The sequence below is a fragment of the Prionailurus viverrinus genome, unplaced genomic scaffold, assembly GCF_022837055.1.
Source record: "Prionailurus viverrinus isolate Anna unplaced genomic scaffold, UM_Priviv_1.0 scaffold_35, whole genome shotgun sequence".
In the NCBI taxonomy this organism is placed as follows: Eukaryota; Metazoa; Chordata; class Mammalia; order Carnivora; family Felidae; genus Prionailurus; species Prionailurus viverrinus.
This window is the reverse complement of record NW_025927605.1, coordinates 594,880-616,254: the sequence shown is the minus strand read 5'-3', so window position 1 is coordinate 616,254 and position 21,375 is coordinate 594,880. Positions and strand designations below refer to the sequence as shown.

Here is a 21,375-nt window from a genome sequence, read left to right as displayed (position 1 = left end):
CGACTGCCTTTAGACTTCCCATTCCCCCGTTCTCTTCCTCTGGAACTTTTCATCCATTCCCTGACCCTGTGCTGCTTTCAGGTGCCCTGTGGCTGGTGCCTCCGAATCCCTTCCCAGGGAATCTGGGCCCTGAGCTGCAACCTGAGAGGACACGGGACCTCCTCCCAGAGGACTCCTGACCCCTCCTAAACACCCTGTGTCTCTCCCCTCCCCCAGCAGGTCACGAGCACCTTCGTTCCCACCCTTAGATTTGGGCTGAGAACGGAGCCCTGTGGGTGGTCACCCAGGGACCTGAGTTACAAGTGATATTGTTGCTTCCACCTCCCATAATCCATTCCCACCAAATTTCTTGCATTGAAGACTTGCCCTTTCAAGGCCGACTTCCTAGCTTTGGGGCTCTTACCCTAGCGGGAAACCCTCTTGCTAAGGGTTTGCTAACTTCTCTAACTAGACCTGCTAACTCAGGTCTTGCTAACTTCTCTGCCAAGCCAGAGAAGAGAAGCAGGAATGGGGGGCGCTCAGCCCAGGGTCCGGTGCTCACCTGACAATGGGACTCTCCACATAGGCCGTCACCACAGCTGGCCCTCTAGGAGACAGTCGGGATGGGACAGTTCTGACTGCTCTACGTATGTGGACTCAGCCTCGCCGTGCCTCCCCGCCAGGCCTGCGGTTTGGCTTCCTGGCTTCCTACACCCTGAGAACCAACCAGGTATCCAGGCTACTTGGTCTGTTCCTTCATGGTTCCTGGATAGGGAGGCTTCTGACCCCTCCAGGGGCTGAGCATCCTTTTAGACACGAACTCATCAGAACCAACACCACTGAGCATGAGAGCACAAGCGGGAGGGCAGGGGGAGGCTGTCACTTCTTGCATCAGGTCATGGGTTGCCGGAAGGTAGAGACTGCCCAGCCCTGGGTTCCATGGGGCCAATTCAAGCCCCGGCCCAGCGCCATTCCAAGCCAGGAACTGCCCTCAAGCTCCGTCCTGGTTCAGTGTGAGTGCTTTTGTCTGATGGAACCCGAAATGCCAGGGTTCCACACTGAAGCCTGGGAAGCCCCCTTTCTGGCCGGTTTTCTCTGAATTCTGCCATCTGGTGTCTCAGCACTACAAGCCCCCCCCCCGCCCCGCCCCGGGGCATCCTAGAGCAGCCAGCTGGTTTCTAGGCCTTCATCTAAAAGGCTGGTTACCTGGTGGAAGGAGAGCCCCAAGTCTCTGGGATTTGTCTACTGGACAGGGGCCTCGACGCAGCTGAACCCAGAAAGCAGAGGTCTGTCAGTCCTGTCTCCATCCCCTTTAGGGCCGTAACAGTTTTTCCCTGGCAGAAGTGCCCCCCCCACCCCCTTCCCATTCAAGGCCCTTCAAGGTTGAGGGGCAAAGGAGCTTGTGAGTTGTCCCCATAGTCTTGTGATGCTGGAAGCGGCTCTAAGCCAGGAGGAGGGGTCAGGCTATTTAGAGATGTGACACCTCCTCCACCCCTCCCACCCCCTCCCTGGCTGTTTTAGACAAATCCAAGCCCTGCTGGAGGAGGGGACCCAAGGGACTCTGCCCTCATCCCTCATGGGCCTGTGGGTATGACCTCAGAGGGCTCAGGGTGCAGCAGTGGTAAACTTGCTTCTTTATAAAAAAATTTTTTTTTAACATTTATTTATTTTTGAGAGCACGAGCAGAGGAGGGGCAGAGAAAGAGCGACACAGAATCTGAAGCAGGCTCCAGGCTCTGAGCTGTCAGCACAGAGCCCAACGAGGGGCTCAAACTCAGAGACCGAGAGACGCTTAACTGAGCCACCCAGGCGCCCATGCTTCTTTATTTTTTTAAACCAATGGTCTTGTTCTGTCTGCTCCAGGGCTCTTCTGTGGCACAAGTTGAAACCTACTCCCAGGTTTCCTCGGCTTTCCCTTCTTAAGACGGGAAGGGAGCTCAGGTTCAAGAGCTTGAGGGAGGAGCCCAGGGAAACCTAGCGAGGGGAGGGCCTTCGGGGGCACTAAGGCCTGGCGTGGACTAGGGGACAAGGAGGGGGCCGGACACTCTGGGGGAAGGAGGCTGGGATGGCCTCCCCCCGGGGGGGCAGAGAGGAGTTCAAGGCTCATGTGTCTTCCTCAAATCTGGCAACGACAGGCCTCGCTCTTCACGAGCCATGACGAGGGAGTGGGCCGAGAATCCAAGGAGTGGGGGCCATCTCAAGGCTCCAGGGTTGTAGGAGAAAGCGCTGATGCCTGTTCTCAGGAGGGGCCAAGGCCACCCCCCCAGCACCCAGTTGAGACTGGAGTCTAGCCAGTGGGCAGGGTTAGCAGGCTGGAGGGGCTGGTCCTCCCACCACCCCTCTACTGCGGAGGAGGAGAGAGCCTCCGCCACGGGGTGTAGACTGGCACCCGAGGAACCCCAGGGTGGGTCAGTCCGGCTCTCAGAAGCGCTGGATGCGGATGTGGACGAAGAGTGTGGCTGGTGACAGTGAGGCCCCGTCCTTGGAAAGCAGGTGGATGTGGCGGTACCCTGTGGGGAGGGGGACATGCCTCAGGTTCTCTGTCCCCGACCCCACCGGGCCTGGGCCGTGGGCTCACGGACCACATCCCACCCCTGGGCTCGGGGGGCAAGCTCTCAGAGGGGATGCAAAGCCCAGGTGAACAGGGCCTTAGAGGCCCAGACCCCCATCCCTGTCCGTCCCCACCAACCTTGCTTCAGGCTGTTGAGAGGCAGTGTAAACTGGCCCACAAAGTCATTGGGGGAGGTGGTGTCATAATCTTCTACCACGAACCGGACCAGGACCAGCTCTGGAGCCCGCAGCTGGAACTGCAGGGTCTGCCCCCAGCGGGGGTTGAAGCCTAGGGTGCAGGCCTGGCAGTCAGGAGCCAGCTGGCCTCCAGGCCCACCCTCCTCCCCCCGGCAGGCCCACCCACCATTGTTGAGCACGTAGTTGGTCTCCTTTCGAGCACAGTCTGCGGGCACCCCGTGGATCTCGACACGCACCAGGGGGTCCACGATGGAGTTTGGCTTCTCGGTGTTCAGCTTGGGCAGCTGCTGCGCAGTCAGAACCTGAAGGGGATGAAGGGGAGCTTCGGTCCAGCCCCCCGCCCCCCGCCAGGGCCCATGGCTGCCTGCCCCCTCTGTTAGGGTGGGAAGCCCCTTGCCCTCGGCACTCACCCTGAGCCTCCCCGCATGGGACTGAGACTCAGACCGCCCTCACACCAAGCCGTTCGGGCCGGCGCCCTGCAGACTAGGACCTCTCCAGAACCAGCTGGGACCCCAGAGTAGGGCTTGGTCCAGGCTGCTGACCTGGATGGTGAGAGTAGTTCTGGGGGGTCCAGGACACTCAGGGTCAAAAGCTGTGTCGGGCTGTCGCAGGCAGGCAGGTTTCAGGATGTAGCCACACTGCCCGTTGATGAGGAAGCGGCCAGCATTGAGGTCCATCTCGTAGCCTGGTGTCTGGAAGTTCAAGGCCACTGTGGACACAGCAGGGTCAGGGCAGGGGCTCTTAGTGGCCCTCCTCTCACTGCTCAGTTTCAGGGTCTCACAACCCACTCCCACCGTGGCTTAGGGGTGCATCATAGCAGCCAAGGGTCCCAGCCCCCGTTGTCACCGGCCCTTTATCCCTGGTATCTCCCACGGCCAGAGGGTTGGGCTGGGCATAGGCCTGGGCCAGGGCTGGGCCCAAGGAAACCTTGGGTTTCTGTATCTCCATTTCTGCCCTCAAGGGGACCATATCCCCCTCCTTTGCTCCTTTGTTGGGGCTCAGCCTCCAGAGCCCACTCTTGTCAGTGTTGACTTAGTAGGACTGCCAGGTGTGTGTTGGGGGGGGGGGGGGGACACATGGGAATGGAGGTTTTTAACTTTTGCCTTCATGAAAAATGTGAGACTTTACACTGTCAGGAAGAAATGTGTCTGATTTGTGTTTCCCCACCTACTTTCCTGACAATTATTTTAATAACTGTTATTACCAAGAAAACACATTTTTCCACCTTCTGAAAAGCTGTATGGCCCCATCACTGCCTGGGCCTCTCATGGTTCCCTGGAGGCCACTCCCCTGCTCCTGCTGCCCCCACTCACCAAGCTGACAGCCTGAGTTCCACATCTCCTGGGGGCTGTAGTTGGCGGAGTTCATCCGCAGCCCCAGTGGGTAGACACGGGTCAGTTGTCGGGTATTGTGCCTGACGAAGCTGTTCCCTGGGGGAGGAAGTCGGCGCAGGATTGTGATGGCCCCTGGGGTGTCCCTCACCCAGCACCAGGGCCTGTAACCTCCCCAGCCCCAACCGCAGGGACAAGCTGGGAACAGAGGCTGAACTACCCCCACCCCGCCGGCTCCCCCTGCCCCAGGGCTGACAGGACCTCTCAGAGGAGGCTACCGAAACCCAGAGAGAGCCAAGGACCCCTCCCACAATGCAGCACTGCATCCCAGCCCCAAATCCCCCAACTCAATGCCTGGAATGCGGGGCCCCAGGCTGACAACCCGGCTCTCATCCCGCCTTGGAGGGGTCTGGGGTCTTCGCAGACGTCACCTGCTCTGGAATTCTCTCTCCTGTCCGCACACCCGCTGTGGGACTCCCCCAGCCCCCACCACGGCTCACTGATCACCCTGCACCATTACTCCTGCCTGTGTCTGGCCCTGCCACCAAGCTTGAGCCCAGTAAAGGCAGGCAGCAGCCTCCCTCCTCCCTGGGCCCTCTTCCCTCCATCCATGCTGGCCCGGTGCTGCCCACATGCTGGGTGCTCGTTCCCTGAGCCCCGATCTGGGGGCCTCCTGACCCCTTCACTGCCCTGGAGGCCCTCTCAATCTCCTTTCCAGACACCAACTTCAGGGTACCCCCCACCAGGAGCCTGCAGGCCTCCACGGGGCCTCCTGCCCCCAGATGCCCCACGTCCCAGCTCCTACCTGCCTCTCGGATGAGCTTCTTGGCCTTGCGCTCGCTGAGGGAGCTGACCTGGCAGGGCTGGGGTGGGACCGGGTTGGGGCGCAGGGTCCGCAGGCGGGTGGCACAGCAGTACACGGCCAGGGCCGACAGCTCAGGGGAGATCTGCTTGGCCTGGGAGATGAGCTTCAGAGCAGGGTTCCGGCCCCCCTGTCCTTCCCCTCCCCATGCAGCCCCTCCCTGCCCAGGCCAGGCCGGCCCAGCCAGGCCCACTCACCCGCCGCCTCTGTTCTGTGGCCTCTGCCTCTTCTTCCTCTTCGTCTTCCTCCTCCTGGTCGGACAGAATTCGACCGTCCTCGCTCCGAGCAGCTGGCAGCTTCTTCCCCTTCACCAGGACCCGGCCCTTCAGCTGCTGGAGAGGCCAGTATGGAAGGATGATGCCCTCTTGCCCCTAGGTCAGCCATTCAACCCCCACTATGTGAGGGGCTGACTGGGGGTGGGGAGCAGGAAAGAACATGAGTGATGTTTCTAATAGGAAAAAATGGGCAACGACGTATAGACCCATCATCATGGGACTGGCTAGTGACGTCCCTCCAAACAGAAGACCACACAGCAGCCCTTACAATGGTTGAGGCAGCTCAAGACTGAAAGAAAAGGTGCCCTCTTCAGAAAATATCTCACATGAAAGAAAGTGACTATAGAACACGAACACGTAATCATATGATCTTCTTTGTGTAACATTTGAAAGGTAGCTATGTACATAGCTAGGTATATACACATGGGAAAGTTCTGGGAAGACAGACGAGAAACTTAAAGATGGCTACTTCCTGTGAAATTGGACAGGGGCAGAGAAAAACCCATTTTTCATTGTATATACTTTTGCACAGCTCGATTTTTTTAACCATGTTTCATGCTAATAAAAAAATCAAATCACACACACACACACACACACACACACAAAGGTGAATCAACATTCTCTGCATATTTGGATTGCGAGGAGGAGGAGAGTTTTCTCAAGGAGCAGGGGAGAAAACACAAATGTCCTGAGGGGGCAGAAAAAAGGTTCTGGGGCTCGGGAGGAAAAACCACCTCGGGCCAGAGAGCTGAGGAAATTTCTAAGGCCACGGAAGAGGTGGTTTATCACTGAGCTAGAATTCTAAGCAGGTGGCGGTGGGCAAGAGTAGATGGCTGGGAAGGGAGCTTCAGGTGGAGGGGACATGTCAACCAAGGTTTGGAGGTAGGAATGGCAGAGTCTGCAGGGACTCGGTAGGGAGGCAGAGCGGGGTGGGGGTGAGGGCATGGAAGGCCCTGGGTGCCAGGTGAGGGGGTGGGGTGGCGGTGAGGTAGGGGTGGGGAAGGATGGAGGGGGGAAGCGTGACGAGACCTCGGGGTGGCAGATGGCCACTGAGTGCAGGGGCAGAGGAAGGCTGAGGCAGAGAGAAGTGAGGGGTCCTGACCCAGGGAGGTGCACAGCAGTGGGGGATGGTGGACAACAGCCGGGTCCCCGCCCCCAACCCGGCTGGGAGTCTGGGGGGCACTCACTACCTCTGGGGATGGCAACTCTTCGGGGTTCTGGGAGTCCAGCGCTTGTGTCACCAGCACGTCTCCCAGGATGGCGCGAAGATGGCGGGCCATGACGGCCTGCTGCTCCAGCCCGCAGTGGTTCTCAAGGGACAGGATGACAGGGTATGGGGACAGCTGGAGAGGGGGAGGGGGCAGCAGCTCAGAGCCACTTCCCCGTCCCCCTCCCAGGTTCCCCCACTACACCTGGACCCCAAGCCCCTTCAGGACAGGCAGGCAAAGGCACACTGGGGGCTGAGGAGGTGGAATGTGGGACATACTCTGGGGCCAGTGTGTCCATGAGGGAGACAGAGGGCAGATCTCCGGTCTCGGGGAAAGGGTGGTATGTCTGGGAAGCTGAGGGCAGCTGCAGAGATGGTTTTGCTTTATTTTTTATTTAAAAAAAATTTTTGTTAACGTTTATGTATTATTGAGAGACAGAGCGTGAACAGGGGAGGGGCAGAGAGAGAAGGAGACACAGAATCGGAAGTAGGCTCCAGGCTCTGAGCTGTCAGCACAGAGCCCAAGGCGGGGCTCGAACTCACAAACTGCAAGATCATGACCTGAGCCGACGTCGGACACTTAACTGACTGAGCCACCCAGGCGCCCCAAGATGGTTTTGTTTTATAAATGCCCTTTATATGTTAATGACATTGACCATGTTGTTTATGTTACAAACTTTTCCCCCCACGCCAGTCTTTTTTTTTTTTTAAATTTCTTTTTAGGTTTACTTTTTTAGTAACCTCTATACCCAACATGGGGCTCGAATTCATGACCCTGAGATCAAGAGTTGCACGCTCTTCCCACTGAGCCAGCCAGGCACCCCCAAGCCCATCATTTTTGAGGGTAAGATCTGTGTATAGCTTGACAGAAGTTACAATTTTATGCAGATTCCATGCCCAGCTTCTCTGTCATGGCTTTCCCTTTGGGAGTTAGGATTAAAATGTCCTCTCTTGGGGTGCCTGGGTGGCTCAGTCGGTTAAGCGTCTGACTCCTGGTTTTGGCTCAGATCATGATCTCATGGTTTGCGAGTTTGAGACCGGTGTTGGGCTCTGTGCTGCCCTGCGGAGCCTGGTTGGGATTTTCTCTCCCTCCCTCTCTCTCTGCCCCTGCCCCCTGCTTGTGTTCTTTCTCTCTCTCTCTCTCAAAATAAATTTTTTAAAAAAAGGTCCTTTTTACTCCTAAAGTTTTCTGCTAGACATTTTGTGATTTTAACACATTTAATAAACATGAAAGTAGGGGAAGGGAGCCTCTCAGCTTTCTTCTACCCCACTGGCCAGCTGTCCCAGCAACACTTGGTGAGTGAGTGATTCTCTGGGCAAGGGTTTTTTTTCTGGAAGGACTGAAGATGGCTGGGGTCATCGGGAAGGCTCTGGGGCTGGGCATGGGGGTCCTCGGAGCTCACAGTGAAGGCGTGGTCACGCACAGCCTGGACCACATCTCGGAAGAGGATCTTAGAGGTGAGGGTGTGGCCGTGGTAGATGACGGGCTCCCCTCCTGGCCCCTCCCAGCAGTCTAGCTCCACGCAGCGGCACCCCTGCGCAAAGGCCCTATGGATAGACAGACGGACAGGCAAGGTGTCCTGTGGGTGCCACAGGGCACAGCAACCGGCAGACCGAGCCAGGTAGGCACCCCCCCTCCCCGCCGGAAGCCCACGGTGAGATTCGAGCCCCATGTCACCCTCAAGCTGGGCTCCCAGATGTGTTCACCCCACCATCCCTGCTATGGTACCTAACATAGGCCTCGGTGCTGCTGGGCCCCCCGATCTGAGAGTCAGTCAGATAGGTATTGTGCGAGGAGGAGATGAAGTAGTGGGAGAGGGGCTGGTCCATGTCCTGGAACACACATGTGTGGGCTGGGTCCAGAGCAGCCCCTTCGGGTGACAACAGGTACATCATGAAGCCATCCAGTGTCATCAGCTCATGCTGCTTGGCTGCGGGGATGGGCAGAAGAGAACGTCAGGCCACAGGGAGGAGCCCCACGTCTGGCCCCATGTGCCCCCAAAGCTCACTCTACTTAGTACTAATGAGCACCTATCTACAGACTGGACTCTACTCAAGCGATGCTACTGACTTCTTTGAAGTAATCTCTACACCCACCGTGGGGCTCGAAATCACAACCCCGAGATCGAGAGTGACATGTTCTACCGACTGAGCCAGCCCAGTGCCCCCTGAAGTCATGCCACTTCATCTTCAGCCAAACCCTGTGAGGAGGGTGCACTACTATGCCATTTTACAGATGTGGCAACTGAGTCTCCAGGAGGCGAGGTAGCCTGCCCAAGATGGCACCCACTGCCAGTAATCGCAGCGCACGCTTAGCTAGAAGCCCAGACCTGTCAGATGCCAAGACAGGGCCGTGTTGACCCCCACCCTGTCTGTCAGACCGCCACCTGTCTCATTGAGCTCATAGGTGTGGATGAGCTGCTGGGCACGGGCCAGCGTGGCGCCATCCTCGCCCTGGTCCTCCAGGAACTCCAACAGCTCAGGGGCGCTCAGCACGCGGTCCTCGCCGGAGTACCGATGGAAGATCTCCTCCAACTCGGGGCGTTTCAGCAGCCGCCTCAGAAACTCCTCAATCTCAGCCCCCTCCAGCCGCTCATTGTTGGAGTGGTCGCACTCCTAGAAGGCAGCAGGGAGGAGCTCAGAGGAGCGGGGGGGGGGGGGGGGGGGGGGGGGGTTGACACCCTGGGAAAGCTGGCCTGCACGGACACCTCTGTCACCTACAATGCTAGGAAGGCAGATGTCCCCCATTTCACAGGTAGAGAAACCGGGAGCTATCGAGGCTCTGGGTGTTGCTCAAGCTCACACAGCTGGTAAATTGCAGGGCTGGGATTCTAAGGAAGGTCGCTTGGGTTTAGTGCCTGTCCCGTATGCCCATGACCTACCGCCCCAAAAATCCAGATGTGGGAGGAAAAGCAGTGGCCCAAGGGCAGGACGAGCCGTAATTCCCCCTCCCGTGCATGTGCATTACCATCCTCACAGTCTCCAATTCACACCCAGGGTCAAAGGGCAACAAATAAGTGCGACTGCACGTGGAGCAGTCCACATGGAGCTGTGGGCCCCCGTGTACCGGGGCCATGGCTCTTCTGTCTTTCAGGGTCTCAGGCTGGTCACATAGGCGTCTGCCACGTGCCCTGGCTGGGCCATCGATGCGGAGCCCACCCCCGTGCACCCCTGTCTGTGCTCCCACATGTGGGGTGTATCTGGTCACACGTGGAGGGGCCACATGGGCCACGGCGGAGGGGGATGCGCGCGTGTGCCTGTGAGCTGACTCCTTCTCGCACTCCCACGTGCAAGCCGTGCGTGGTCACCTGTGCAAAGGCTGCCTGCAGACTCCAAGCAATGAAAACTACAGCTCTGCTGCTTCCTTTGGAGGTATGGGAGGACCCTCCCTGCCCCGCGCCCCGCCCCTCCTCCAGCTCTGCCTGAGGGTGAGGAATGTTCTGGGCCAGTACTCCCATCCTGGCCCAGCCGCCTCGGGGGAGGGTAAAAGGCTAACTAGGCCCAGATGGGGCCTTCCCACAGGGAGAGGCCACTCTGTCCACAAAGGATGGTGACTCAAAGGTCAGAGTGGGGGCAGGAGCCCACCTTGAAGAGGCGGTAGGCATACATGTCGTTCATGTCCACGTTGACCATTCTGAGCAGGCTCTTGATCTCCTTGAAGCTCATCTTACTGTCCTGGTTCGAGTCGGCCCGGTGTAGATAGGAGTGGATCCAGGTGTGGGTGCTCAGGAAATACCAGCAACAGCCTGGGCACCGCCCCCAGCCGACAGGTAACTGACAGGGTCGCCACCACTGCCTGGCTCTGGGGGCTCCCGGGTCTAGGGGCTCTACTTCCCCTCAGCCTGGGGACTCCCTCCCTACACGGGGCCAGGACGGAGCTTCCCAGAGACGGAGGCGGCGTCACCAGCCTCGGTTCTGAAGACTAGGGGCCCCGGGCTCAGCCCGCGGGGTCCCCAGACACGTCCCCACCCTCCCTCACGCCCGGCCCCCTGGGCAGGATATTGATCGAGGCGCTCGCGCTGGCTCATGGCGTCGAGGCGCGCGCGCAGCTTGGCCAGACCGCGCACCCAGCGCTGCGCCTCCTCCGGGGTGGCCGCCGCCAGGTCCAGGTTCTTGCGGCGGCCCTTGAAGGCGATGGTGAGGCAGCGCGCCGGCGGGAAGGCGCCCCCGAAGCGTCGCAGGCCCTCGGACTGGTGGCCCTCGCGGACCGCCTCGATGTGCTGCACGAAGACTGCGGGAGGGCGAGGAAGGGGAGGGGGTGGGGAGGACGGAGCACGCGCAGCCGGGTCAGGGCGGCGGGACCCGGCCGCTGTCCCCAGCCCGCCCCGCGGCCGCGCGCCCCGGCTCACAGATGTGCTGCGACGGCGCGCGCGGGATGCGCCTCTGGAACCACACGCTCAGGCCGTCCTCCTGCAGCCGGTACAGCCGCTCCTTGTGCCACGTCCGTGAGCGGATCTTGCAGAGACGGGAGCCCCGCAGCATGGCGCGCACGTCCTCGTCCTCCGTCAGGCCTGCGCGGGAGGGAGGCCGGAGGACGTCGGGGCCCGGCCTCGCCCTGGCTCCCTCCACCCTCGTCCCGGCTGGCAGCCGGCCTGCCTTCCTGCGCCTGGAGCCTTGCAAGTCCTCACAGGCCCCTCTTCCTCTCCTTAGCGTAACTCGTCCCCAGTGGTGGGTTTGGCTATAGTCTCTTCCGCCCCAGGAACTCGCTGGCTTGGTGTGTCCCACCCAGCCGCCCTGGGGAGGGTGCCCGTACCTCCACCAAGCAGCTGCCTCCGGAGGCCCTCAGAGCAGAGCAAGCCCTCAGGCAGCGCCTGGGACTCAGGCCTCCCTAAAGGTCACCCTTTCTGCCACTCCCTTCCATCCGGGCCTCCAGACTTCAAGACCAGAATCTGCCACCAGCAACCTTTTCCCTTGACGTGAAACCCTGACCATCAAAAAGGTAGTCTCACTATCTAACCCAGACTCTCTTGCTGCCACCCAAGCTGCTAACCTCTGCTGTCCCCCCAAGACCAGGGAGGACAGCAGAGGCCACCCTGGCTCCACGGTCATAGGCCAAGGACTCCAGGACCAGCCCTGCCCTGCCCAGCCTGCAGCCTCTTTGCATCTATCCTCTTTGTGTCCAGCTGGAAGCATGGTCTGTGCCACTTGGTAGTCCCCCTCGCCCAGCCATTGTCCCAATCCCACCTAACCCCGCACGTGCTCTCCACAGTGTCCGCTTTCCTTAATAAGAAGAAATGCTTACAGAACATGTACTGCACGCCTGCCCCAACTCATGCATTCACTCGGGAGAAAACAAGTATAGAGAAGTTTAAGTGACTTGCCAGAATTCCAAGGCTATGAAGGAAGGGGTGGAAGCAGGCCTCGAACCCTGGAGGTCAAGTTCCAGCACCTTTGCCCATGGCCACGACACTGAATCCCTCTGCTCCTCTGTCCCTTCTCCTTGCTATCATGGGCCCGGGGGGTGGGGGGAGCAGAACTCAAATTCAAGGGTCCAGGGAGGCAAATCCCACCTCTGTCACTTCCGAGTTACACAGCCTGGATGGCAGTAACCTGAGACTGCTCTAAGCCTCATGTTCTCTGTGCACAGAATGAAGGCCACAGTAGTACCTCCTGCAAAATCCAAACTTCAGTCAAGATGCTGCCCTGCTCTGATTTGTCTCATTAGAGGTCAATACCAAGGGTTTACAAGCCAGGGGACAACAGAAAGAGTGGGAATCCAGCATACTGGAAGGAGGAGGGCAGCCAGGAATGGATGAGGGCCCAGAGTTTCCAGAGAACAGGAAGCTGGATTTCTATGGGAAGCCTCCAGATTTTTCAGTGCTGGCAACCAAATCAAATTGAAACAAAAAACCCCCTAAAACACCACGGTAGGGGCCAAATGAACAGGACAGTGGGCCTCTCTTCCTCCCTTTATTTTATTTTAAATTTTTTAACATTTATTTATTTTTGAGAGACAGAGTGAGACAGAGCATGAGTGGGGGAGGGGCAGAGAGAGGTGGGTACACAGAATCCAAAGCAGGCTCCAGGCTCTGAGCTGTCAGCACAGAGCCTGACGTGGGGCTCGAACCCGCAAACCACGAGATCATGACCTGAGCTGAAGTCGGACGCTCAACCGACTGAGCCACCTACGTGCCCCCCCCCCTTTATCTTATCAAGTCCCCAATACTGGCTTTGGCTCTAGGCTTTGTGGCACCAAGACCCCTGCTTGTTGTAAACTCTGGCCTGTGGAACCAAGTCTACATCCCAGGACATTCCTCTCTCATTCTCTTGGAACCTTTGTGGGATCCTTCTTGCTTCTCTTCCTCACACAGGAGTCCTTCAGGGACCAGCTCAGACACCATCTCCTCCAGGGAGCCTTCCTTGGTTTGTCCTCAAATGGGCATTCTCCCTCCCTGATCACCAACAGCACTTTTTACTTTAAAACAAACACCCCACCTAAATTGTAATTTCGGTCAACTTTAATAAACCCAAGGACAGGGATGAAGTCTCATATCTGCACTACAGTGCTCATCCCAGAGCCAGACTCACAGCCAGTGTTTTGATAGGGGAGGCAGATGTACCAGCAATTGGGGGAACTAAATTTATTCTGCCCCCTGCCCTACCCTATCTGTCCTTTCCTTATGGGCCAGGGTTTCTGAACCTTGGCTGTGATCAGAATCAGCTGGAGGGGTTTGCAAAACCCACAGCCCAGAGATTCTTGTCTGGCAGGTGTGGGTTGGGACTTGGGTATCTATGTTTAAAAACCTATCCTGTGACTTTGAGGGTGACTATGACTGAGAATCACTGTCTCAGGGCCAGGAGGAGAAACCTACCATCCAGAGGAGCCTATAGTCCCCCCTTGGGTTAGCCTGTGGCCCTAATGGCTCTCGGGATTTAGACGAGCCCCCTGGGTCAGTGCCCATTTGGTGCCCCCTAGCTAGGAAAGCTTGTCCTTTCCAGACAAGGAGCTAGAATGTGGCAGGCACCAAGCCAAGAGACTCACCAGACCTCAGCCCCCTACACTCACATCTGGGCAGCTTCTGAATTCCTTCAGCCTGAGAAGCAATGGATTGGGGGGCAGGACATTCAGCAGAACCTGTAATGCCACAGCAACCAAGCCTGCCCCTCCTCTACCTCCTCTCAGTGGGAGAGGAACCCCTATTCCCCTGACAACCAGGCTCTGCAGCTGGGGCCACCTCCCCTGACCCCGCCATCCGTCTAATGCCAAGCCCATAGTTGGGGAGGGTGGGGAGAAGGGGGACTGGTGAATGACTAAGGCCGGAAATGGAGGTGAGTCACTGAGGGCCTGCTTTGTCCTGAGTCTTCCGCAAACAAAACATCGCGACGACGGGGAGCCTGAACTTCTGATCAGCCCTCCACTGGGACAGGTTCCCACGTTGAGAGGGCCCTTGCTCCTGACCTTCCTCCCCGGCTCCCCAGGAGCCTGTTGGGGGAAAGGGTGACGTTCCAGTCTGCCTGCCCAACTGGCACTGGCCCCTGGACCACACTGCTCCTTGGACCACACTGCCCCCGCCGCCCCCACATCCAATGGAAAAGCCAAACAGAATGGGAGTTCAATGCCAGGCCAAGCCAGGTGCTGAGTCCCTGGGTAGGTGACATTATTTCCCCATTGCTTGAGCTTCTGACCCCTGAGAGAGTGAGAGGATTAGGGTGCCAGACAGGAAGGGCAGGACCAACGGAGGTAAGGGGGTGAGGTCAGGCCTCGGGCAGTGAAGCTAGGAGGCACCTGGCTCTCTGCCCAGGCACCCAGTAAACATTTATAGGTCCTGCCAGGCCCCAAACACACAGATGTTTCCTCAACCTCATTCCTACCTGCTTGGAGCAGGTGTGCATCCTGTCTGCCTCTTGTGGTTTCCGTGGGTTATCTATCTAAACATCTCTGCCTTGAACCTGGAGCTGGGCTGGGCCAGTGCTGTGGCCACCTTGACTGAACAGATGGAGTAATAATCATGAAACAACAGCACTAAAAATGATGAACAGCAGTCAAAAGATAGAAACAACCCAGAGGTCCGTCAACAGATGAATGGATAAGCAAAACGTGGTACAGACAGACAGTAGAATATTATTCGGCCATAGAAAGGGGGAAATCTGGGGCGCCTAGGTGGCGCAGTCGGTTAAGCGTCCGACTTCAGGCAGGTCACGATCTCGCGGTCCGTGAGTTCGAGCCCCGCGTCAGGCTCTGGGCTGATGGCTCGGAGCCTGGAGCCTGTTTCCGATTCTGTGTCTCCCTCTCTCTCTGCCCCTCCCCCGTTCATGCTCTGTCTCTCTCTGTCCCAAAAATAAATAAATGTTGAAAAAAAAAAAAAAAAGAAAGGGGGAAATCTGGTCTCACCCTGAAGCCGTAAAAGGACAGTATATGATTCCACTTATATGTGGTACCTAGAGTAGCCAAAATCATAGAAATGGATTATATGTCACATATCCCTCAATAAAAAAAAAAAAATTCAGAGACAGAACGTAATTAGAGGTTACTAAGGCCTAGGGGAAGGGAAGAGGGGGGAAATTACTGGTTAACGGCTAGAGTTTTTGTTTAGGGTAATGGAAACATTTTGGAACTAGCCCAACACTGCGGATGCATAACATTGCGAATATAATTAATGCCACTGAATTAGCCACTTCAAAATGGTCAAAGTGGCCAACTTTATTATATATTTTTTGCCACAGTTAAAAAAAAAATAACAACGCAATATGCCAGAAACCATTGTATACTTTGAAGGGGTGAATTGTATGATATGTGAATTAATATCTCAATAAAGCTCTTCAAGGGGCACAGAGCAATTAACTTATCCAGGGTCCTGGGGCGGCAGGTGGTGGAACCAGGATGGGTTGAGAGTTGGGGGGTACCTAACCCCCTGAAGGGCTGTGTGTGGCTGGAATGAGCTAATGCACATGGTGCACTCAGTTTAGGGCCCGGCCTACAGTAGGCACTCGATAAATTATAATAAAGGAAAGCGAGGCAGTGGCCCTGGAGGGAAGAGGGAGCCAGGTATTCCCATAAGTCTGTCCTTGTCAGTCTCATGGCCTCCAGATGGGCCCTTCTCCAGCCTCGTTCAGTGTTGTCAGTGGGGCTCAGACACCTTCTCTAGGCCAACCGCTCATCTCAGCCCTCAGAGACGGGCCACGGGGAGGTGAGGAATGGACAGGCCCAGTGTCCCAACTATCACCTTCAGCCCGGGCGGTTTGGTCTGTGTGTGGTCTGAGGCCTGAGCAGTTCTGGGTGAGTGGCCAAGGTCGAGGGCGGGAAACTGTCTCAGTGGCAGAGCTGGAAGGGGCCATGGGAAAGTCAAATTCATCTCTGATCCTTAATGTCCCTTTTTCATAGATGGGCCACTGGAATTATGAGAGGGTAAGCTGGGTATGCGGACAGGGTAAGTTGTGTATGCGGACAACAGTGTGGGTTACCCAAGGCAAGGGGGGACGCAGGGGCAGTGCAGTGGGTGGGCAGGGGCCAGGGCAGACCAGCAGTGAGGGTGAGGATGGGGCTGCTGTGTGGCTACAGGGTGTGTAGATAAGAGGGGTAATAGGTAGGCAGCAGGGTGTGAAAAGGGTAGGTCTGCAGCAAAGGTGTGTGTGTAGGTTGGTGTGTGCATATAGGGTGTGTGCGTGTGTGTGCGTGTGTGTGTGTGTGTGTGTGTGTGTGTACGCGTGCTTGCTCCAGTGCACACACGGGAAGGGTACACGGGGCTCCAGCAGGAATGTGAGACATGCAGGGAACAGCAAAGGCCGACAGCTTCATGCCAAGTGGGGGAGGAGAGGAAGAGAAGCTTTTCCTGGTGGCTCTGGGAGGGAGTATCCAAGGCGAGGGGGCCCAAACACCTTCCCGCCCTAATCCTCTGGCCAGCAGGCAGCCCCAGCTCTTCAGGTATCAAGCGTGTCCCCCTGGCCTGGGCTGGCTGCCACACCTGGGGCCAGAGCCCGGTGGAGCTCAGCGCCAGAGTCCATAACATTCCTGGGAGAGTCAACAAAGTCAGGAAAGGCAGGCAGTGCTTCCCCAGTCCCTGGCTAGACGCAGTGCGGCAAAGGTGGCGGCACCCCTCCCGGCAAGGCCAGAACGAGCATGAAGCCCATTTGGGGGCAGAGGTCGTAGGAGGGGGCACAGCATGCCCCCGGCTCAGACAGAACGGCCGCCGGGGCCCGGGCCCCACCCCCACCCCCCGCCAGGCCAGGCACCTGCCAGGACCCCCAGCTGCCAGATCCACCCACGGCAGCCCCACTCACCCTGCAGAAGACGTCCTGGGCAGGCCATGGGGAGAGCCCCCTTGCCCCTGTGGCAATCAGTGGTGCGTGCAGGCTGGGGAGGAAAGGGAGCAGGATTCTGCCCACTCAGTGCTCTGCTTGCTGGGAGGATTAGGGGCAGGGCGGGGCATCAGGGGCACAGGCACAGACAGGGGCTCTGGGGAGACAGGGTTGTCAAGATAAAATTCAGGGTGCCCAGTTACATTCGAATTTCAGATGAACAACGAGTCATGTTTCAGTATAAGTTTGTCCCAAATCATTTGTTTGTTTATTTGGAATTCACATTTAACGGAGCATCCTGTATTTTATTTGGCAAGCCTATGAGGACACCTCTAGAGGCTGGCAGGGCCTCTGTGGGGGATGGGAGTAGCAGGCCATCTCCAGGCATCAATCCCTCACTCATTCACTTAGACTCTGTGCCAGGCGCCTGGGTTCACATCCTCTCGCAGCTACTTCCCAGCTCTGAACTTCTCTGAAACTCAGTTTCTCACTTGTAAAATGAGGCTCAAGGTACCACAAACCTCAGACAATCGTGGGCATTACATGAGCTAATATGTGAAAAGCGCGCTCGGCATAGTGTTATAAATGTGTTAATTAGTATTCATTAATTCTGGCAGTAAAGAGCCACCATCGAAAACTAGGCTTTGGCGGCTGCCTCTCAGCCCTGTGGGCCTTGGCTGGTGACTTCACCCTCTCCACCGGGTCTGCACCAGTGAGGACAGCTGCAACACCTTTCCCCCTCCCGCCCCGCCCCCACCCCCCAGGGTGCCAAGGATTAAGTAGGTTCTGGACTGATGCAAGCTCAGCACTATGTCTGGCCTCACTGAACTCAAGCTCTCTCCAGCTATTCTCTGGCTTCCTGGGGACAGGCTAAGCCCGCAGCGCCCCCGACGGGGGGAAGGGACAGGAGAAGGACCCCAGGCTCCACAGATGATTCGCACTCAGTGTGGGAGTGGTGTTCCCCCCAGGATGGCCTGAAAAGCCCTTTCTTTTCCTTGGGCCTCTTGGAGCCTTCGACCTCCAGGCCACTCCCTGCCCTGGTCTCTTGAGGGGACCTGAAATAAAATCTGTTCTCTGTTAGCCTAAGGGGTGTGGCCACAGGGGGCCATCCTGGGAGGAGCTGGGGTTGCTGTGGGAGGGGAAGCTACCTAGGTGCTGGGCCTAGGCCTTGATGGCCCGAAGGGCCAGGCCCCAGGACACCTGGGTGTGGTCTCCACCCTGTCCCTGGAGTCAGTAAGGCCCAGGGAAGCTGCATTCCCCAGAAACTGGACATTCCTTTCTTGGCAGTCACTCAGCAGGACAGGGCAGTGGTGGGAAGGGAGGACAGCCCAGGTGACATTCTGACACCCACATAGTTCCTGATGGTGTCACAGTGGGGGATGCCGTGAGCTCCCGTGCCGCTTTACTCAGCCAGTGAGCGCTGAGTCCCGGGCTCGGCAGTAATGATTTGTCTTCAAGTGTCTCTTGCTACTAAACTGTGTGCTCCCCGAGGGCTGAGCGCTGTGCTATTCATCTCTGGCGCCCTGGCCCCTGGCACAGCGCCCGTGGCACACTGATAGGGCTAAGCAGATATGTGTGGAATGAAGAAGCAGGCAGGTATGCAGGGGCATCACCCCAGCCCTCCCAGCAGCCACAGCCCCTGCGGTGGCTGACTCCTGGAACTGCTTCTCTGGCCCAGTGCCAGCCCTGGACGTCTCGGTGGCACCTCACCTCCCCGCGGCCACCCTCCTCTCCCCAAGGCACCGCTGCTCCTCAGCCCAAAGAATGACACTGCCATTCACCGGAGACACCTTTCAGATCCCACCGACTGCAGAGTCCAGCCCAGTCCACCCCCTAGGTGGTTCTGGAATCACATCCGGGCTGCACCGGCCCAAGTCTGAGCACCACCATGGCTTGACCAACTGATTCCCCAGCCTTCCTCCTCTGGGTCTCCCCGATTCCCCCCTACCTATGTACAACATGCCCCTGCTCTGCACAAGCCCTTCCTCCTGCCTGAGGCCCTCTGGGGGCTCCTACTGGCCTTTTAAGGAGGGGCCTTGAGGACACGGCCCCCACCTGCCTCTCCCCTGGGCCTCCCTCCGGCTCTGGGGTGCCGCCGGGGCTCTCGCTGGCTCCCCAGCATCTGACTTCCCTCTCCCTTCCTAGCCTTATTTCTTTGCTTCATTGTCTGACCTCCTTGCCGAAGGGCCAGAACTGTGTCTATCTTGTTTGTTGCTGAATTCCAGGACAGAGCATACCGTAGGCACCCAATAAATGTCTGCTGAATGCATGAATGATTGGACAGGAGGGCAAAGATCACGTGTCTTAGTCTCCTTAAGGAGAGTGTCAGGCTCTCTCAGACATAGTCAACGCTCTCAATCAATTCCGATCGAATGAGTGACAGGAGGTAGAGTAAAAACAAGTGGGGGCAGTATCTAAGAGAAGGCAAGACGGGCAACTGGCACCCCTGATTCACACTGATCTCTTGGGCAGCCCTGCCCTGTTCCCCCAGCCCCACACCCCACCTCTCCATCATTAACTATTTACTAACAGCCCTTCCAACACACCACTTCAGTTTCATGGTGCTTTACATTTTTATAAAATACACACACACACCTCATTCAAGCCACTCAACCAGCCAGCCGGTCACACTTTGCTCAGACTCTGAGAGGGTCGCAGGGGCAGCGTGGCTGGGCACAGCCACCATGGCAGCCTTTGCCCTTAGCAAGCTGTGGGGTCATTGGCAAATTCTTCGCCTTCTCCGAATCGGTTTTCTCATCTGTGAAAGGGGAATTATACCGGGTACCTCTCAGGAGGGTGAGGAAAATTGAATGATGCCACCGATGTAACTACCCGGGGCCAGGCCAGTCTCTGGGAGATGCTTAATAAGCCACAGTTACATTTCTTCCCTGCAGTGACTTCCCCCAAACCTGAGCCGGGAACTCTGCCCTTCTGACTCCAAGGGCAGTATTCTCACCAGTTAGACCAGTCCTACCAGTGCTGTGTGGCTGCTGCAACCCCTGTGGGGGCTGCAGGGTTGGAGGGCTGGCTTGAGAGGCCGGCCTCCCCCACAGCTCTCCTGCCTTCCTAACGGCGGCCAAGAACCCGGGATGCCCGGGGGCGCCCGCAGACCCGAGACGGCATAGGGTGTTGGGGAGGCGAGTGAGGGACACCCCAAGCCTGTCTCTCCCACTCTATTCACCAGGTCCTCGGGGACCCCCCCCCATCCGCGCCCAAACGCCCATTCCGGCACGCCCCGCGGGCGCCTCCTGGTGGGAAGCAAAGGCCACCCGGGCGCCTCGCTCTTCCCGGGAATGTCGGGTGACCCCAGGTATGACCACCCCCACGCCGGAACGGTGCTGGCATTCCAACCCTCGCCCGGCTCCACACAGCCCCTCGCAGCTGGGAAACCCGCGACGGCTCGCCCGCACACCCCGCAACCCCCCACCCCCCAGACGGACCTCTGGGCAGTCGGCGCCCACCCGAGCCGCCCCCGCCGGTCACTGACCCATCTTCTTCAGCGCCCGCAGCCCGGGCCTCTTGGTGTCGCCGTCCGGGGGTGCAAGCAGAAGGGGCGCCGCAACCTGGGCCGCCACCGGGGGCTCCTCGGGCCGCCGGCGGCAGCTCCTCCAGCGGCCGCACAGCATGGCTCGGTGGGGCCGGGGCCGGGCCCGGGGTCTGCGCGCGGGGACAGGGCAGCGGGGAGCGCCGCTCCGGCCCGGCCCCGGCTCTGCGCGCGGTCCCGAGCGGAGAAACTTAGCGGCGCCGGGAGGGAGTCGGGGGGAGGAGGTGTCGGGAGCAGGGAAAGAGGGAGGGACGAGGTCGCGAGAAGGAGGGACGGGGAGGGAGGGGGCGGAGCCGAGGACGGAGCGGGGGAGGCGTGGGGCGGTGGCGGGGAGCTGGGTGGCGACCCCAGGCCAGGAGCTGCCCCTTTGCGAGGTGTGGGAAGGGAAGGGGGCCGCCTCGCGTCCCCTCTTCCTGCCCGAGCCCCCGGCTCTTGAGTCCGCCTCCCCATTCTCCTCCCAAATCCTCGGGTCCCGGCCGCACAGATGACGGGAGCCCCTGTTGGGGGGAGGGGGCGGCGGAGGAGGCGAGGATTGCTTTCTGGCACACTCTCCGTTCTCTGCACCCTGACTCGATGTGGACTCAGGACCCTTCCCTCTTCACCTTCCCCTTCCCCGTCCCTCAGGAGACCTCAGAAGGGAGCCAGACTGGGGGCCAAATCTGCGGGGCGGCTCGTCCTGGGCCAAGGGTCCTCGGACCGGCCCGGAAAGCCGAGAGAACCCCAAGAGCTGAGCCAAGCAGGAGGGCAGCCCCAACTGGAGGAGTGGGAGAGCGGGAGGTGGTGGTTGGGGGTAGGAAGGCTCTGGCTGTGATGTCATTGGATTAACCCTCTCGGCATCAGGTGCCAGCCCCTCGGTCTCAAAGCTGACTGGTCTGGGGGAGATGGGGTGGCACTAAGTCATTAGAATCCCCGGCAGAACTCCGGTTCTGGGTTCGAGGTTTGGAAGCATTAGCGTCCCAGTGGGCGTTCGATTGCCCCGGACGGCCGCCGCACCCTGTGTAGATGTCCGTGACATCAACCCGTGGGTGAGCGTCGAGTGTGGGTCCTGGTGACCGTTTCATGTGTTCACTTACTATATGTGAAACCATCAGAATATTTGTACTCAAAGGGTGGGATGGCAGGAGACTAATCATTTTAGCGTTGTCTGCCGCAATTACCCTAAATTGGGTGCGGAGAGACGGGCGCACACCGCCA

General features: G+C 58.4%; 1 protein-coding gene across 6 annotated transcripts; it reads right to left on the bottom strand.

Moving 5' to 3' along the window:
* Positions 1–1,775: 1,775 nt before the first annotated feature.
* Positions 1,776–20,411, bottom strand: PLCD3 (phospholipase C delta 3). 6 transcript variants are annotated; one of them, XM_047845411.1, is made up of 16 exons: positions 20,125–20,263; positions 19,233–19,395; positions 10,751–10,912; positions 10,404–10,632; positions 9,987–10,118; positions 8,789–9,017; positions 8,131–8,332; positions 7,805–7,949; positions 6,385–6,537; positions 5,117–5,251; positions 4,863–5,025; positions 4,040–4,156; positions 3,269–3,435; positions 2,893–3,028; positions 2,668–2,817; positions 1,776–2,488 (listed from the first exon to the last, which is right to left on the bottom strand). In XM_047845411.1, the coding sequence occupies exons 2-16, from the start codon at positions 19,235–19,237 to the stop codon at positions 2,400–2,402; spliced, it is 2,214 nt and encodes a 737-aa protein (XP_047701367.1). In that variant the 5' UTR covers positions 19,238–19,395; positions 20,125–20,263; the 3' UTR covers positions 1,776–2,399. The 6 variants fall into 6 exon arrangements, with proteins under 6 accessions (XP_047701367.1, XP_047701365.1, XP_047701364.1 ...); XM_047845409.1 differs by lacking the exon at positions 19,233–19,395 and having other exon boundaries at positions 10,404–10,621; positions 20,125–20,411; XM_047845408.1 differs by lacking the exon at positions 19,233–19,395 and having other exon boundaries at positions 9,987–10,116; positions 20,125–20,410.
* Between the last annotated feature and the right edge of the window lie 964 nt (positions 20,412–21,375).

What these genes read in the sequence shown, in the direction of transcription:
- PLCD3 (XM_047845408.1), bottom strand. Translation starts at nt 20,263, where the DNA reads ATGCTGTGCGGCCGCTGGAGGAGCTGCCGCCGGCGGCCCGAGGAGCCC. An exon ending in CAGCGCGAGCGCCTCGATCA is followed by an intron (nt 10,117 to 10,403) that starts ATATCCTGCCCA and finishes GAGCACCCACAC; the next exon opens with CTGGATCCACTCCTATCTAC. An exon ending in GAACTACTCTCACCATCCAG is followed by an intron (nt 3,029 to 3,268) that starts GTCAGCAGCCTG and finishes CATCCCCTTCAG; the next exon opens with GTTCTGACTGCGCAGCAGCT.